General features: G+C 33.8%; 1 protein-coding gene across 7 annotated transcripts in view; it reads left to right on the plus strand.

Moving 5' to 3' along the window:
- The window catches only part of FUT8 (fucosyltransferase 8), a 101,226-nt gene that overhangs the window by 46,129 nt on the left and 36,233 nt on the right, over positions 1 to 18,864 (plus strand). For all 7 annotated transcript variants that reach the window (XM_084522119.1, XM_084522122.1, XM_084522121.1 and 4 more), the window contains 4 exons: positions 1,796 to 2,224; positions 11,235 to 11,350; positions 11,518 to 11,683; positions 16,226 to 16,340. In XM_084522119.1, coding sequence (XP_084378245.1) covers positions 2,022 to 2,224; positions 11,235 to 11,350; positions 11,518 to 11,683; positions 16,226 to 16,340 — 600 coding nt within the window. In that variant the 5' untranslated portion in view covers positions 1,796 to 2,021. The remainder of the gene's footprint in view (positions 1 to 1,795; positions 2,225 to 11,234; positions 11,351 to 11,517; positions 11,684 to 16,225; positions 16,341 to 18,864) is intronic.

Below are 18,864 nucleotides of genomic sequence, written 5' to 3' on the forward strand. Positions count from 1 at the left end.
CTATATATACACTTTTTATTTGTGCTGTGATCTAAAAGATTATAGAAGAAGCCACTATTCCTAGAGGCAGTCCCACACTTTTACCACGTTAAAGCAAAATATGTATTAAGCTTTCTTAGAGATCTCTAGAAGATGATATGCTCCTAGCGTGGGAATCTGACCTTGCTTTCAAACAAAAAAAAATCTGTTCATAACTCATCTTGTCATAGATGCATTAAATGGAAGGGCCTGAGAGAGGTAGTACAAAAGTTTTCCATCTCATTAGTAGCATTCAGTTTTTAAATGGTTTATCTCGTGTGCCATCTTACTAGTCTTAAGTGGAAATTTTTATGCCTCTTTCAAAATTATACAAACAAAAATCTTCCAGCAAAATAACTATGATTTTTTCTGCATTTTAAAATATTTTTAACCTTTGAATATTTCTATCTGGAAGTAAGTGCTCTGTGCATAGGTGAGTTTGAAAGTTAATGGGGAGTCTTTTCTCTAAACTTGAAATGGAGTTGAAACAAAAGAAAAATCTAAGTGAAAGGAAAAAGAAATTAAGGCGAAGGAAGGATTAAGCAGAATAATAATTTGGGAGAATGTGGGTGTGGATAACATCTCAGAAGAAATTGGGTAGATTTCCAGCTTTGAGTATTGGAAATAGAGGTTATTTTGGAAATTGATTAAAAAAGGCGTAAGGGTGAAGAGGAGTGAGAAGCACTTTTGAAGATTTTGAACGTTTATCTGTTAGAGCTTAAAGTTTGTTCTGGATAAAATGAGGAAATTCTTGCAGTCATTAAGTGATGTTCACTAAGTAGAAAATGAAGAGGTGATTTTGCTTTTTTTTTTTTTTTTTTTTAAATGAATGCAGTGCTTGTCGATGCAAGAGGGTATTACTTTTTAAGCATTTTTGTACTTTTAATAATAATGCTTGTCAAACTGGGTTTGGTAGTTTTAATGCAGAAGAAACCCATTTCTAAAAATTAGATTTCTGAGCTCCAGCCTGATTTTCAGATCTGTGAGCATAACAATGCCGCATAGACTTTACTTGAAATCCCCCCTCTTTTTTACTTTTTAAATTTTCAGTGTTTCTATGTATCTGTTTCAGCAAGTGTGGTGGAAGGGTAAAGAGACAAGTTGTGTTGTCTTACAATTTTAAGCAAGAAATAAAATTTTGGCTTTACTTTTAGATGAGCATTCCAGTGGTCACTAGAAATTTTAAAGAAAGATATATAATGGGTTGTTTGTGTAGAAACTATTGCTTACAGTCTTCTCAGTGCTTGCAGTTGCTTAATTGGTGTTACAACTGTTTCTGGGCCAGTCTACATGCCAATATATTGTTAGAAATGGCAATAACAGTTTTGTTACAGGGTATTAGTCATGTTATAAGACAGTGGAGAAGAGAGTTCATAAAAGTGGAAAAAGAAAAAGAAAATTAATTTATAGTTAGTTGAATAAAACTCTCTGTTGTTGATAAAGAAGAATATGAAGTTTACCACGGAATGATGTTTGATGTATTTTAAAGTGTGAAACGACACTTTAACTGGTAAATATTTCTCTTACAGAAAGTCATGTTTATTCTGACCATTTCAAAGCCAGAATTCATGGAATATTCTTTTTGTAGTTGTGCCTGAGCTCCGTGTATTTAGTGTGCAAAGTTAAAAATGTTTTCTTTTTCTGTTTGACAGAATGTAGCAACATTTTCAGTCATTATTCCTGAATGTTAATGACAATACACTTAGCTTAATTGCAATCAAGTGTATTTTTATATACGAGAATTATAATTTCTTTTTTTTTTTTTTTCTTTTCACAGAGTATACTTCAAGAATGATACAATGTTAATGCTTTCTATGTACAGCTCTGTAAGGATCTTCTCTAAGGAGTTGCAATAAGACAAACACTGAGAATAATTTTTCTCCGGTACAATGTGGTGAAGGAGAGGAACTGAAATTTGTGCACTTTTTTGTACAGGCTAAGGACTTAAAATGTTTGTTATTTCGTGAGCAGAAGCAGTCCTGGAGTGAATTGAACATCTGAAAATGCGGCCATGGACTGGTTCCTGGCGTTGGATTATGCTCATCCTCTTTGCTTGGGGAACTTTACTTTTTTATATTGGTGGACACCTGGTACGAGACAGTGAGCACCCAGATCATTCTAGTCGTGAATTATCCAAGATACTTGCTAAACTTGAACGTTTAAAGCAGCAAAATGAAGACTTAAGGAGGATGGCAGAATCTCTCAGGTAGGATCTGAAAATAATTAAAACTGTTCAGAATATGGTTGTATGAAATATCAAAACTTAAAGTTTTTTTTTTTTTAACTTCACATTTAGTATATTTTAAAGTATAAGGCAGTGTTTCAGTCAGCGTTATAAATGGAAGTATGTTCCAAAATCTTTAAAGAAATTAAATAATGTTTTACATTTAATTTTGCTCTAACATAGAGTCATTAATTAATGGTGTCCAAGTGCTGTTGCCACAATACCAGTCTTCTGTAGGTGACTGACTTCTCACTGTCAACAAGTGCAATTGGTATGATATTTAAACCAATTAGAACAGCTAGCAACTTTTCTGTTTCTACACGCAGTAACTGGAAGCATTCATTTTCAAAGCGGTGAGAATTTGTATAGTTTGTTGAAGATATATGTGAAACTTGTTCAAGGGGGACAAGCGCAGAGGCTTCATATGCTATAGTAGGAAACCAGAGGAGCAAAACTCAATACAATAACGTAGGGAATTGAACGGTGTTATTTATTTATTTATTTATTTATTAATCTCTAAGCGAGCTGAATTCATTTACTTTCTCTACCACAATCACATACAGGCGATTAATAAATACATGTGTCGAAGTGGTCTGACCAGAATAACCTGGGCAGACAAGGTAGACACAGGGCATTGGCTATTCAATCCTCATCGTGTCTCCTGGGTTCTTCTTGGTTGGCATTGGGAAACTCATTTTGGACTTGCCTTTTAATACTTTTCAGAGGCAGATACCATTTTGGGGCTTCTACCTCAGTATTTGGCTTTGCCTTTTATAAATCACTGGAAAAATCTGAATTGTACACATTTCTTCATTTTTCTTCTTTACTTGTTCTACAGTTCTAGTCCTGTTCTTCGTCTCGATATTTTATCTTCAGATCAGTTTACTTCTGCTCTTCATTTGAATGAAATCACACATTAATTCTCTAGCAGCTCAACGAATACCTTTCTTTTAACCCCGTTCCTTTTAACTCTGTTCTGATATTTCTTCTTGTGCGTTCTCTCTTTCATGTATATCCAGGGCTATTTGATCAGCTAGGCCGTGAAGTGACTTCCGCATCTTACTGAATTATCTTATAATTGCACTGTGTTCCTGGATTCTGAAATGTGCTGCATGCTGACAAGACTTCTTACCTTAGGCTCTGTGTTTTGAAAAATGTTTTGGATCTGTTAGCCCTGAAGACATACCTCAGCATTCATGCAGTGCAGCACAGAGGTGCACTAATGCTGCTGACCTAAGCAAAGGTGATTTTTACCTAGAGTAATATGGCTGTGAATACTTGAGTGGGCTGTAGTTGACTAAATTCAGTTAATTTAATAGATGGTAACAACTACAGTGGCCAAAAGTTAAATACTTTTATTGATGAAATGGTGTAATATAGAGTATGTTGCTGTAAAGAAACATAAGAAAGGTCTTGTATTTGAATGCATAACAACAGCCTTAAATTCATTCAATATTAGAGAGTATTAGGCCACCTTAGGGTTTCTTGTCTAAGAGGGGAAATATTTGGCCCTGAATGTAAGATTACCACTCTCATGCTTTCAGCTTCCCACCTTTGGCTGACTTGAATGAGTGGTATTGCACAGTCATTGAAATATGACCATTTCAAATTACACAGTGGCTAGAAAAGAGTAAGTGCTCTTGATTTTACAGATGGCAGGGTACTCTTTTCCTTTTAAGGAGGAGGCAGTTGATTCTGTGATGCAGACATAAAATAAAGTATATTTTAGGCAGTGACGATTTTCTTAAACACCTTTCTTTTTTTCCTTGATTTTTGTACATTCAGAAAAATACTGTATTTTCAGTGCCAATTTATAAATAGTAGTTTATACCGTAGATAATTTGCCATGATTTATATAAATAAAACCATTAGTTTATTTCTAATCTAAGCATGTTAGAACAGAACATTCCTTCTCTATACTTCAGATAATTACTGCAATTTTCTAGAATTAAAGTAGTGATCCAAAACTGTCTTAACTGGACTCAGTACAGCTTCTGTGTGAATATGCTGCTGAAAGACATTTCTGAAACCTTTCTTCCTAGTGGCTCAATGTAACCACAGGAAAATTTGAAACTCTTGCACAAGAAAACCCGCAATGACTTTCAAGACCTATTTGAATAGCAGTACGCCTACACGTTCACTAGTCAGTGCTGGCTAGAAATGAGCCATCCTGGGACTGGAAGGCATAGTTTTTTAAAGGAGGTGATCTGAGACTGGCGATGTACTAGACTCTGAAGGGAATAATATATCACAACGTAAAGCCTTTTAATTATTTCTGTTGTGCAACATCCACAATGTTGTTTTTGTAGAATCTTCACAAATTGGGTTGAGATATGTTTCTTGGTCATCCTTCCATATTATTAAATCATAAAAGTGATAAAGGATTTCCGTTTCTTCTTTCTATGTTTGCCAAATAGAACAAGCAGTGTTAAAAATTGCTATTGGATTTAAAATAGCCCATTTATAGTTTTAAATATGGCTATTTACAATGTGGCAGTAGCCAACAGACTGTGGTTTCAGTATGTGTTCTGTAAGAGATTACTGCTGCTGTGAATATATATTAAAAATAAATAAATAAATAAAATTAGAATTAGAGAAGACAACTATTACTCTAGATATAGAATATAACATACGACAGAGTTAAGCTAGCTCATGAATTTCAACATATTTGAACAGTAATTCTAGGTTAAAGTCACTAGGAATTTAAACACAAGCGTACCTAGCTGGAGCACTCTTTTATTGCTGGAGCAATACACAGGAATCTGACTAACTTTATTAGTAAACATATTTTCACATAATTAGTTAAAACTTATGCGTGGAAAAGAAGCCCCAAGTAAACTTATTTCAGTGGATGGAAGCTCTGTGAATGGCAGAAAACTACCATCATATCTAGCTGTGCCATTAATAATAGATACCTAGGGGGCAATGGACAGAAAGCAAATACGAATACAAAAACTGTATAGTTTAATAAAATTAGAAGTCATTGAAACAATTTCCATTTGGAAGTTAGAAAAAAATGGTATTTGATCTTTAATTACATGGAGACCTTAGTTATATGGTAAGATACATTTCAATATAGCACATTTCATTTGCCCATCATTTCCCATTATCATTGATTCCTGTGACTTCTCTGACTCCATACTTACATAATAAAAGAGCACAGTCCCCTGAGACGATAGAAAGTTAAGAGCTGGGCTGTGCATGGATGACATCTGGTCATCTATGCAGGCTAGCACATGGCAACAAGAAATGATCTTTCCACCTACATGCATGCAAAATCAACCATTTAAAAGCTGAGACGTGCTGTATCCATGACAAAACTTTACAAAACCTTGCTTTGCTCTCTTTTGTTTTATAACTCTTAAAAATGCATTAGATCTTGTAATTTTTCCCTGTTTGCTTTTCTCCTATGTGGGATGTATAGGGTGTAGAATTAGGGTCTAGGTCAGTGAGAAGTCTGTTTTGTTTTGTTTTGTTTTGTTTTGTTAACATTTGTATGTTTGATTTCATGGTGCCTTGCAATAGTGCAAGTTGGAGCAGTCCTATCTTTGAAAATTGCTTGGATTTAAGATATTCCTTTATTAATTAAGTGCTCTTTTGTATTGCACCTCTGAGGACTTGTGGCTTCACCTCCTTTTTATAGTACATTTGGAAAGCCTTAGGTGAGAAGTTAATGTCATTTTTTCTTTTGTTAATATGCTGCTCTTTAAAAATTTTACTTGTGATCACAGAAATATACCAGTGATGCAGAAGATACATGAAATTAAAGATGTTTTGTATTGCCTGGATTTTAGAAGTTATGTGCATGATTTTTGCGGCATAATGAGATTTAGAGAATTACCATAATCCTAACATGTGTATAAACAATATTGGCGTGAGCAAATCCGGGTTAATTTTAGAAGTAGCCTACATCTCATTAGTGCAAAATAGTAATCACATGGAGTTCTTTTCTAAATTTTACTATTCTGTTTCTAGTAGAATTGAAAGAGCCCTTCAAGACCACTTACTATAGATGTCATAGGACTTGCAGCAAAAAGGGAAACCTTTACTACAAATTTTGTTTTTACTTAAAAGAGACTTGCTAAGGAGTAATAATCCAAGCAAAGTATTGCATAATGTTGTTTCATTATCATCCTGCACTGTAGTTTTACCTGAAGTTCAAATTTACGAGTAGGATTATGATAAGACTGCTGAAGACTGTTGCTGTTGTGTCTAGGTGATACAAGGCTTTTACAAGGAGAACTTAAAAAGATTACTTTTGTGATTTCTGATATTCTTAAATGGAAGCTGGAAAAGTTGTGTGTATGCTTTCATCTATCCCCTAGACTTCCTTTTTACAATAGATTAATGGTTCATAATATTCACATACTCCTTTGTATGTTGCTGGAAGACATTCACATTTTTATCTTACGTTGTTTGTTAGTCGTACCCTCTCCTGGCAGATATGCCTGGCAGTGTAGGAACCAGCAATTTCAGAGTTCTCTTCAGGGAAACAGAGAATCTTGTTAAATGTATTCATACTGTGTTCATATTACTAATATGTCACATTCCATTTATATTTAAGGATATATGTTTACTCCCTTGAGTCTGTTAACTATTAAATTTTGTGGAAAATGCAATTGTTTTAATAAGTACAATAACCTATTTCTTATCTGAATAGGAGAAAGTGTTACAAAGTGGAATGGGAGTGAAAAAGGGCAAAATGTAGTTAAAAAAAAAAAAAAAAAAAAACACAACAAAAAACAAGAAGTACTGGTATTTCTAGACACTATTTTCATATTTTAGAGTGTAGCTTCAGAGCAAAGAATTACAATATATTGATTTTGAAAGAGCAGTATGACTGCTTTAACGTTGTTGGAGCTGAGGTTGGGACAGAATCCAACCTCAGGATCAATTAATCACATGCAAATCTATTAAAGCACTTCTGTCAATTACTCTGAGCAGTTTTGGGCCCAATAAGCCTGTAGAACCTGGTAAGCATTGAAAGGTACTTGGATACAAGAATATGTTTAGGTTGACAAAATTTAAAATATTATTTTAAAATATTTTCTATTAGCTCTATTTAAGTGTCTCATGTTCAAAGCTGAGGTCATCTCACAGGGCCAAGGAGTGAAGGAGAAAATAATTGTCTTATGTGGTATGCATCTCTGGTCTTTCTATTTTATTTTATTTTATATTTATTTTTGGTGCAATTCTGAACTAAGGGAAGGGACACATCTTCAGGGGATATAAATCAGCACTGATCAGGGCCATGCTGATTTAAATTGACTAGGGAGCCTGCTCACTCTTTATTTGCAGGTAACCTTGAATATTTTCTTTCAGTTTTATTTACTGAGGATGTTTTTATCTTAGAAGGGTGAAGTGACAGCTGAAATTCCCTTTGTTTGTTTGTGTGTGTTAGTAGTCATTAATAATCAAACATAATTTCCTTCTTGTAGAAAGAAGAAATGCCAAACACAATGTGGATTTAGTTATTTATAGGCCTTCCAGTGCCACACAAAGAACTCAGAAAGATATAAATAAAAGAATGAGAAAATGTGTGAGCTTTTGAAATCTTAAATTTTTCCTTTTGCTGGTAAATTAATGTTAACTTTTAAATACATAAGAAATAGAAAAAGATTAACATATTTTTGTAATTTTTGGATCAAATTTATTTACAAGCATTTTAGAAAATATGGCAGTTAAATTGGAAGTCACTACATTACATTGCTGAGTGCTTCTTTTTGCTTTCAGAGACTCAGGTTAGAGATGCTACTTTACCATTGTCCCACTGTTACATAAGGTGATGAGAAAATGGCCTCAGTGATATGGCTAGTGTACACAGATTTCTTTTTTCTGTCTTGGAGTGCAGCTGGGTTAGTAAACAAGGGCAAAGCAGAAACTGTTTACCTTTGTAACAATTCCTCTGATATTGAAAGCTATACAGCAATATTTTTATTTTCTATGAGTTTATTATGGAAAAGATCATTTGTATTTACTTCAAAATGGTGGGAAGCGGTATGCAAAAATCACAACTTGTAAGTACTGAGAAAAATAATTAAAACAGAACTGCTATTTCATGTACTATCATGGCTGCCCATGTGAGTGGATTATAAATCTGTTTATTTTGTATTTATAACTTAATTTACAATGTTATTATAGCAATAAATGAAGGGTATGTGCTAGAAGCTTTCTGACATATTCTTTTATTGTTGTTAAGAACAGTCATAATTTAGATTAACTCACTTTAAACTCAAATCTCAAAAGTTAAGGAGAAAGTCAGTTGTCAGGGTGGATTTTGGTATGAAAACTTATGCATATGTTTTTCAACAGGAGTTCTTATGAATAAGTGTGTGTTATTCATAGGACTGTCTGCACTGGAAGTTATCTGCATAGATGCCATGAGTATAGATAAGGATTGCAATTCAAACACTTTTCCCTCAAATGTTGCCTTATCTCCAACTCAGTAGATGTACTTGTAGAGGGCAGTAACAAGAAAGCTGAACTCGTTGCAGAGAAGAACCTTTTCCTTAATTTTGAGACTGGATGAAAGTGAGGAAGACAGCAATTCCAAGTCTGATGAGGTAACAGATTAAGAGATGAAACTTCAAAAAAAAAAAAAGTTATTTTAGTTTTATCCCAAAATGATGTAATTAAAAAAAAAATCCAAACAACTAGCTTAGGAGAATCCCTCCCTGCTGCCATCTTAGCTCTTTTTATCTGACAACATAAGTATTGTAAACATTTTTATTGCAGTATGCCAAAGCAAGTTAAAATTTAAATGGCATGTAATTTTCTTCTTTAAAATTTGAATTATATCAGATGACCACAGTTACTGTGCTTCTTTCATATTATCCATCCATCTGTAGGATCTAATTGCTACTTTAGCAGACTGACTTTATGTTCAGACGATTTATAGGCTGTCTGAGGATTTCCTGTGGTAACAATTTTGTATCATTTACCTTAACATTCTTCACAAATTCTACATTTAGGGAACTGAAATTATACAAGATAAGCCATTCCTTTTTTCCTTGAAACTTTGCAGTAATTTTGTGGTTAGGTGTCCTATCACAATCCAAAGTGTGATACCAAGTTGGTGGATCACAAATAGATTCCAACTTTGTAGTTTTAAACTACTGAAAGAACTTAAATAAGTTTCAGTATGTATTTAAGGGTTGATTTGTATTGTTTTGTGCATGGCAATACAATATCATAACTTGGTATAGCATCTTACTATGTATTTGCTTTAGAATCAAATTTACGAATATGTGGTTTTTGCCTGTTCATTCAGGAGGAGTATATTTTGGGAGTACACATATTTCAGCTTAGAATATTTTCTCTAGTTTTGTCATGCTTGCTTCCTCAGTGCATAAAAATACAGATATATGACCAGTTACTGATCACTCCTTTTTATTTACCATGGTAGAATGAACGGTGAGAGCTTTAAAACCCAAACAAATATCTTGCACTCATTTAATTTGCTTCTAATATGGAGTTTTGATTGTAGATTTTTTAAAATAAATTTGTCAGATTGCATAACCTTCTTTTTTACCTTTCCCTCCCTACTCTGAAAAAAGGGCATTAATGCTATGCTTCATTTTATATACCCTTCTGATGCTCATGTTAGATATTTATCCCTTTCAAATGTTTAAGTGATAATGGATTTTTCATCAGCACCAAAATTTATGTTGATATTTAACCATCCAGATCTGACAGACATTAAAGTTAATGACAACCTCCTAAAGATCCTACTGAAATGCAATTTCGGTTTTAGGGTGAAGATACTCCCTCTGGCACTTATTTTCTCTATGCTAGAGGCATCTTTGATCTGGCAAAGGATCTCCCCTTTTTGCATCTTGAAATTCTGAGTATATGTGTGTGGAGAGAATCTCTCTTTATGATCTTTATGATACTATTGTGTTTGTGATGAATGAAGAACTATTTTCATGTTCTCTAAGAATTCTGTATTCCTCATAGTTCTAGGAACTTTTCATTACATATCTGCTTCCTCTTTTTCTATGCAAGATCAGCTCTTTAAAAAATCTTACAAAAAGCTGGAATAATTTATATCCCTCAGGTCCACCAGAAGTTTCATTTTTGCATAGACGAAAGGGTTTATGTTTTTCCCTCCATTCATTTTTAATTCACGAGGTAAATAGAAGGTGGTATCTAATTTTTATTCCTCAACAGTTTCAGTTTATTAATTTGTGGATTCAATTTGAGATGATAAGCAAATCTCTGTAATACCCTCAGGGCTGATTGGTGGCTTACAGGTTTTAGGATAAGCATTTCCATGCTTCTCCTGTGCTCATATACCAGAATTTTCACAAATGGCTGTCACATTTTTTAGTATTGTTTCAGGTCACCAGCATTTGAGATAACTAGAATTGTCAAGAAAAATTATCACGATGATGCATTTGAGAAGCTAGGATCTTGCACTCAGTCCAAAAAAAATACATTGAAATCATCTTGTGATTATATGTGGGAAGACTAACTTAAAAGGCAGAGTTGCAGTGTTGGAACCCTGGTTCTCTAGCAATACATAGCCAGCATTCCAGACTAGAATGATCTTCCTGTGTGAAAATAATAAGTACCCAGAACTTGGACCTTGTAAAGGAACACCCCTCAATTAGCTTTGCTTGTGTGCCAGTCAGTCTAGCAAATGGTCATGTTTATCCTGTTTCTTACAGGAGAAAAGTTGAGCTGCTGCAAATACTGCTTTCATATGTAGGGCCTAGGATTGTTATCCTCAGTAAGGGGAAGCCTTGTAAACAGCGTAACACTAGGCTGAATCTATGCACTATGTTATATACTTTTTCCCATGAACCTAAGGTTTTAAAATCTTATTTTATGTTAATATATTTAATTTCTTCTGGTTTAAAAAAATGCCAAGAATTTTATCAGCAAAACAGCATGGAACAAAATGGGAGGAGAGCTGAATTGTTCACACAGATAATTTAGCAAATATCACTTACATTTATAAATCATAATTTCTTTATTTTCTGTATCCTAGGATACCAGATGGTCCCATTGATCAGGGACCAGCTGCAGGAAAGGTACATGCTTTAGAGGAGCAACTTTTAAAGGCCAAAGAACAGATAGAAAACTATAAGAAGCGGCCAGGAGATGGTTGGTAGATACATTTTCTTTTACTTCTCAAATTAGTTTTGCCATTGCATATCTAATGTATTAGTACTAATTACTAATGTATTCATTAAAAAAAAAAAAAAAAAAAAAAGCACTACAAATACTGATCCTTTTATGTTTCTTCCTTTTTTTAATTTTAATTTTAACAGGAGGCCTTGGAAAAGACCATGAAATACTGAGGAGAAGGATTGAAAATGGGGCTAAAGAACTTTGGTTTTTCCTCCAGAGTGAATTAAAGAAGTTAAAAAAACTAGAAGGAAGTGAGCTGCAAAGACGCATTGATGAATTTCTGTCTGATCTGGGTCATCAGGAAAGGTATTTGTATTAGTTGCTTCTGCATTTATATTGGAAGGACTGTGGATTGACTTAAGTAAAATACTGATGTACTGCTTTAAAAATTTCATAGGATAAATTACTGGTGTGATATTACTGGCTAAAATAGCATGTCTGAAGCATGAAAATAAAATTATAACTTTGTTTAATGGGATATAAATTATATATTCAGCTTATGTCACTGTAGCTTAGAGTATGACCCTTTAACTTGATATTTGGTTTTTAATTGGAAGACTTGTGTCTCAGAATGCCAGTTGAAGCTTTTCAATTGCATCTATCTGTATGTATACATGTACGTGTATTTGAACATACAGCAAAACCATGAGAAAACATTCAAAATATTTCTTTTTGATATTATAAAAATCACATCATATAGTATCTGATCATAAATACTAGAATATAAGTTCCATTGATTGTGGGGATATTATATAATTATAATTACTTTAAAATTGGGTAAGATCTTAATTTCAGGACTAATTGTCATTCTGAAAAGTCACTTTTCCCCTTAATTAAAACTTAACAGAGAATATATCAAATAGAAATTACCTTTGCTTAAGTTTTCATTATTATGTTGGAATTGTATTTTCAGTTGTTGATCTTTGGCCTCCACATTGTTGATATACCTTTTGTTGAAATATCATTGTTGAAATACCTAAAACATTCGGTGTAAGTCTTGTTCATGCTCAACAAAATTATTTCAAGAAGTGTCAAAAATTAAGTAAGATCTCTGTAAGCCAATTACATTTAAAATGTTATGTTCCCAACAGGATTTCAGTGGCAATTTCTGTCTTGTTAGTAAATAGTCAAAAGAAAATTTTGGAGTTAACTAAATATACCACCTTAAACAAGTATCTCTCCCCCAAAATCTGAGAGATCTGCATGTTTGAACATCGGTAGTAAAGCATGAGCCTCTGAAAATATTACTGTAGTAAAAGGAAAACCTGGTAAGAAATTTTTGGAAGTCATGTAAACAATATTAAAAAAAAAGATAAGTTTAAAAATATGAGTTTGATCATTGGTGTGGGCAAAGACTTCAATCTATTTAATTTTGTAATTTAATCTTTCAAACCCCAGAATGTCACAGATTGATGGAGTTTAAAGTGAGAAGGGACCATTCAATTATCTAGAGTTATTATCTGTATAAAATAGGCCATTATGTTTCATTTAATTATTTCTCTGCTGAGTGCAATAATGCATGTTTGACTGAAGTAGTGCTTGGCCAACCAGTATTTTCTGAAAAACCTCAGATCTTCCATTGAACAGTCAACCAACAGAGAAGCTGCCACATCCTTATGGTTTCAATAGTTATTTCTACTCAGAAATGTTTGCTTGCCTCCAGAGAAGTTATTTTCTCTTAGGTTCGTGGGCTGCAGGTCATTGATTTTTGACATATCATTTAAACTGTGTGTGCTGAAACTGGAGCACGTTGTATTATGGCAAACTTACTGATATCCATCATGGGGACCAAATCACTGCTGTACACATTACTGATGTGTTTATATACTCTAGATTGCAGCAGGCAGTAGTGACAGTGGAATCTTGAATATTGTTTTGATGCCAGAATATTTTTATGTCCCTACCTCCCAGGATGAATCTTTCTCTTACTCCTTTCCTTCCAGCACCGATGACTATTAATTCATTAAGACCAACTTTCAAGTTATCTTTATTTCTGTCTGACAGCCTTATCTTCATATCCATCTTTACTTAAGGATGAGATGAAACTCCTGGTAGAAACACACTTCTTTACACTGCATATTAAAATTGTACATTGTAGACCTCTCAAAGTTTTAAGTCCCACCAAAGAAGTCTGTGTTACTTGAAGAAGTTTGTATATATGGTACAGTGAATAACAGCTGTGTTTTTTTTAAACAATTTTCTTGTTGAATAAGATCAGTCTTTACATGGTGTTTATCAAAAGAAGAATGTCATGGAGTCTGTTGAGTCTTAGAAGCAGATCTGTGTAGAATTTCCTGTGTAGTGAGGTCCCCAAAGAATTCTGATGTTTTTTAAGTGAAAACCAAACAGCCAGAAACTGTTTCAAAGATAAATAAATAAAGTGTAGACTAATTTTTTGAAATATGGAAATTCAAAACAACTGTAAGAGAAAATATACAAAAATGTTCCTACAGTATTCAGTCTGTGTACTTGGTGTATTTGCAACATTGGCTTCAGGTAGAAAAAAGATCTTGTGCTGCAGGACGCACCTCTTGGTTGCATCTATTCCTTAGAAAGTTCATTCTTTCACCTTTGAAGTCTGTCTCCCCCTTTCATTTTAGTCTCAGTCTTTCCTAAGCTACAGGAAGATTCCTGGCTCCTTGTGTGCACATCTTTCAGCCTGTGCAGCAATGCTGTTTATGGGATGTCCTTTTTCCTTAGGATGCACTGTAGCTACCCAGTCTCTTTTTCCCTACACACGGTCCATATGATCTTTTTCCTAAAAAGGAACGTAAATTTACAACGAGCAAGTCAGATGCTGTCACTCACTCTGAGACTCACTGGAATTTGGCTGTTTTGGTAATTGCTGATTGAAAATATTGCCTATATATCTGAGATAAATGAAATACTGTACGTTAAGCTGGTATTGCTACATTTATATATATACATAAATTTACTTACATATTTTGTTACGTATAATAATATTTGGGTTAGAAAGCTTAGGGTTAAGTGTAAGTACTTAGGGAAGTTTCTAGTGTCTTCATTATGTGGGAAAGTGGATACAGGGGTAGAAATTCATGCAGTGACAAGATAGCTATCTAAGCAAAGCAGCTGATTTTTCTTGTTGCTTGTGAGGAAAACTTTTGTCATATTAAAAATTTGCTTGCTTTTAGAGATGATAGACTTAAAGATGGTTTCTGTGTCTCCAGCTATGTAGTACTGGAGTTCTTTGGTAACCTTAGTGGTGTTGTGCAAATGGTCTGTTGCTAACATGATAGCACTTCTACTGTCTGATACCTTAAATGCTATTTCTTGGCTCTACCCTAGGGGTTGTGTAGATTTTCTCACTAAGGGTGCCAGTCTTGATAGATGTTTTAGTCTAGTATTTCACTACTTAGTCTGTTTCAAAAACAACATAGTCCAGTGCAGAGTTTCCTGTGTTGGTATATGTAATTATATTATTGTAGTTGCCATAGGGAAGAGGGTCTTTGAGAGTAGCTTCATCTTAACAGTGGAAAGACTGATATAGAGTTAACAAAAAAGAAAAGATTAATCTACTAGTTGCCATGACTGTATCCTATGTTGGCTTTCTGTTGTTTGCCAAGTGGCTGTTACCATGTTTCATTCCTTCTCATCCTGTTGAACAGTTGTCATCATTGTATTTGTGGTAGCTGGCCAAGGTTTGATGCATAGTGTTGGGCATATTTTCACATTATTTCAGTTTGGTGGAACATCTAACATCTTTTTTCCTCTGAGTTTTTATTTATTGATGTGCAGCAGTGTCTAGGATATTTATACGTGATTTTGCCATGCGGCTAGAATAAATGCCTAGACTTTAAAAACATGATAAAAATGACCCCTCACCCCCCCGCTTTTTTTTTTGTGTGTGTGTGACAATCAAATGCAGATGAAATACAGAGCCAGATTCCTTACTCCACTCTGCTTTCTAGGAGCAAAATGCTTCCAGAGCAGCTCCAAGATTTAGTTTATGATATGAAACAAAAATAGCAACAACCAGTTGATATTGTTGGTTAGTAACACAATGAGAGACTACATTTGACTTAATAAGGATCTACGAGTCCAATATCTGAAATTCTTTCTGCCACTTTGCCACCTGCAATATCCTCTATTAATCCTATTCAGGCTCATCTTTCGTCTGCACTTAGCTATCTCAGGCTAAGTGATCACCAGTCCCCCTACTTTGTCTCTCTATATGGAGCCCAACCCTGGTCTTTGATATTTGTCCATGTCTTTTATAAATCTGTCTTATTAAGCTATTGTGGTGGTCTGCTGCACGCAAAAGAATGTAGCAGAAATAAACCTAAAGAATGCACATTTCCTAGCAAGAGCAAAGAAAGGAGGTGTCCATGACTGTATGTTAAATCTGCAGTAACCTATCGTCATGTCTGTGTGGTAACACATGTGAATTTCTTGTTCCTGGTTTACTTCAGACATTTACAGAGTAAATATTTTTTTAACAAAGGATTGTGAGTACTTTCTGAAACCTCTTGCATGAATTCATAAGATAAAGTTTCATGGTCTCAAGACAGTATTGACTGCCTGTTGATCACAGTAATGTGACTACATTCAAAGAGCATCTTCTCTAGTATCCACAAGAATGATTTGGGATGTTTTTTCTAGCCCATCACCTGTTTAGTGCTATAATTACTTATCGTTAGGGAACATATGTTAAATGGAGGACACAGTCTTTCTTGGTTGCTGCTTGGATTGTAGGGTAGGAGGTGACATGAAGAAACTGGTTTTGAGGCCATTGGAATAACTGTTTCATTTTTCTTTGATTTCATGTAATCCTTCAGTGTTAGGATTGTTTCCTATTTTCTCAAGATTGTTTCCCATTGTTGTTTATAGGTCAATAATGACGGACTTGTACTACCTCAGTCAAACAGATGGAGCAGGAGATTGGCGGGAAAAAGAGGCCAAAGATCTAACAGATCTGGTACAGAGGAGAATAACTTACCTACAGGTAGGAACAATACAGCTTTTAAATCAAGGGAAATTAATTTAAAAAAATATTTTTTTTTGATAGAACACTTAGCTGTATCTTTTTAACAGAATAATTACACGATAATTTTAAGTGAATATTTATATATAAATGAATTGAATACAATAGAAATAAGAACATTTGTTTTGAGAATTATTTTATGCATATGTGGAATAGTATGTCAGGCAAGAGAGGATAATGAGAAACGGCTATTTACAGTTCTATTTGTAACTGGGCAGAAGTATATCTGTGCTGTGTTTTTTTTTTTTTTTTTCATTTTTCTGTATCCATGGTTTCCACTTGGTTGTACTTTTCTGTTTGAATTCTTTATTTTATTACAAAAGTTAAATCTTTGCTTTGTATCTACATCTGTTAGAGTATAAGAATGTATATATGTTCGTAGTGTTAAAAATAAAACATGAAAGTCTTCGTATGCAAATTCTGAGCAAACAGCCTGCTCTGAGGAATGAGTACACAAAATTGAAGTGCTTGTATAGAATGCTGTACAGTCCTAGTCTGTTTCAAAAATTGTGTACTCACAGGTACTCATAATATTTGAGCTCATAAAGCCTTTTTAATGTATATATATGCCTTGTGTATGTCTATAAGATTTAGACAAAACTTAAATACTTACCTTATTTTCTAGTGAAATTGAAATAAAATTACCTACAAACGGCTGAAAGCCCAATTAGATCTTCCTAAAATTTCTTTAGGTATGTACAGGATATAACAAAGGGCTTTCGTCCATGTAGAGGTGACTTGTTTAATAAAAAAGTAAAAACAGTACTAAGAATGAAACCAATGCCAATTCACAACAAATGCAGAATACTAAATAATATTTTGTATTTGTAGCAAAACTAGTAAAAGACTTTCAGAAAGTATATTATGTCACCAAGTACTTCTGAGAAGGGTAAGTGTTTTTATCTCATTACATTGAGAGGAAAACCTGATAATCACAATGATTAGGTGATTTATAGAAAGTTGTGGCATTAGGTTCAGAATTTGAATTGGGTCTAATATACTTGGGTCAATTTCCATCATGCAGGCTGTTTTCATTTCTCTGTTTCTTTTACAAATAAGTTAAAAAGGAATCAATCCTAATATTTCTCACATGGGAAGAACTGAACATTTTTTCATATTTGTTCATGTATTTAAAATATAAAATTAAGCATTATAGGTTCATCCTGTAGCACAGAGAAGCATATAATAAAGTGTTTTCCTTCTTCTCTCATTTTTTTTTTCTTCATCTTCTATATTACAGAAGGAATTATGCTGTTTTTTTGTTTTTTATTAGCTCGTGACCGGTAGATGATAGAGATTAAGAACATTGTATTGAAGCTGTACATCAGATCCAAATTTTATGCAGCCGTCTTGCATGGAAGGATCTAGAAAGGGCATGTGTTTTCTTAATACTTGTCTTTGAGATTTAAATTGAAAATGGTAGTACGTGTTTTCCAAAAACTGTAGTTATAACTTTGATAAAGGTTGATATTTTTAGCAAATCAAAAGGTCATTAAAAATATCACTATTTTTGTGCTTCAAAAATAAGCAGCAACACATTAAAATAAATTAAATGGATGTTTTATGAACAGGTATTAATACCCTGTTGTTGTTTTTGTTGTTTGTTTGTTTTGTCATTCTCATATATAATTACTGTCATCTCTCTTTGCCTTTTTATCTTTATTCCTCTGACTGAAAAAAAATTAAAAAAAGAAGGTGGAAACTCTTGCCTACATGCCTATACACCAAGCTGGACATAAACTTTTGGAGCTCTTCTAAAGCTTAAAATATCTCTTGTCTTTACTGATTGATGATCCAAAACTGGAATGTGCCTGTGACTATGTTTTGAAGACTAATTGATGTGTTTTCTAGTAGTTATGTTTAAAAATACATTTGTGGATTTCAGCAATTTGAAGAGTGTAGTGCTGACTGTGAGTAAGCAATGTAAAGCTGTCCATGGTCTGAAACTACAGATATGCACCTCTATTCATAAAATAACCTTGTACAAAAAAAATCAACAAAAAAACAACCTTCCCAGCTCCATACCAAAAACTCTGATGTGAAACATCCAAGTAATATTGGGGTGTGGGGGGGTGAAGAATAATAGTACAGCATGGTTTCTTGCTGGGACATGTTGAACCATGATAGCTGCATTATTTTGGGACGTCTCCCTGGGAAATCATTCAGCTGAATGATTGTGCATAGTGATGACTGCTACTTCATTTGGATGGTATTATCATAAATTTGATTTAATGAGGCTACATTTAGCTTGTTCCCTGTAGTTAGAGCAACACTTAAAAGGCTAGGAGCTTATGTTTAAGCAAAAGACTGTACATTCAGAGATGAGTATGAAGAGAAGTCTGATGTTTAAATTGTCAGACAAGGGCTCCAATAGTACTGTGTAGTATAGTACTCTATTCTAGAAGTAGGATAGAGTGAGAAAATGATAAAAAAAAAGGGGGTAGTTTGCTTTACTGCTCTTTCCTTTTTTTGTTTTATGTATTTT

Source organism: Aythya ferina (genome assembly GCF_964211825.1).
Source record: "Aythya ferina genome assembly, chromosome: 5".
In the NCBI taxonomy this organism is placed as follows: domain Eukaryota; kingdom Metazoa; phylum Chordata; class Aves; order Anseriformes; family Anatidae; genus Aythya; species Aythya ferina.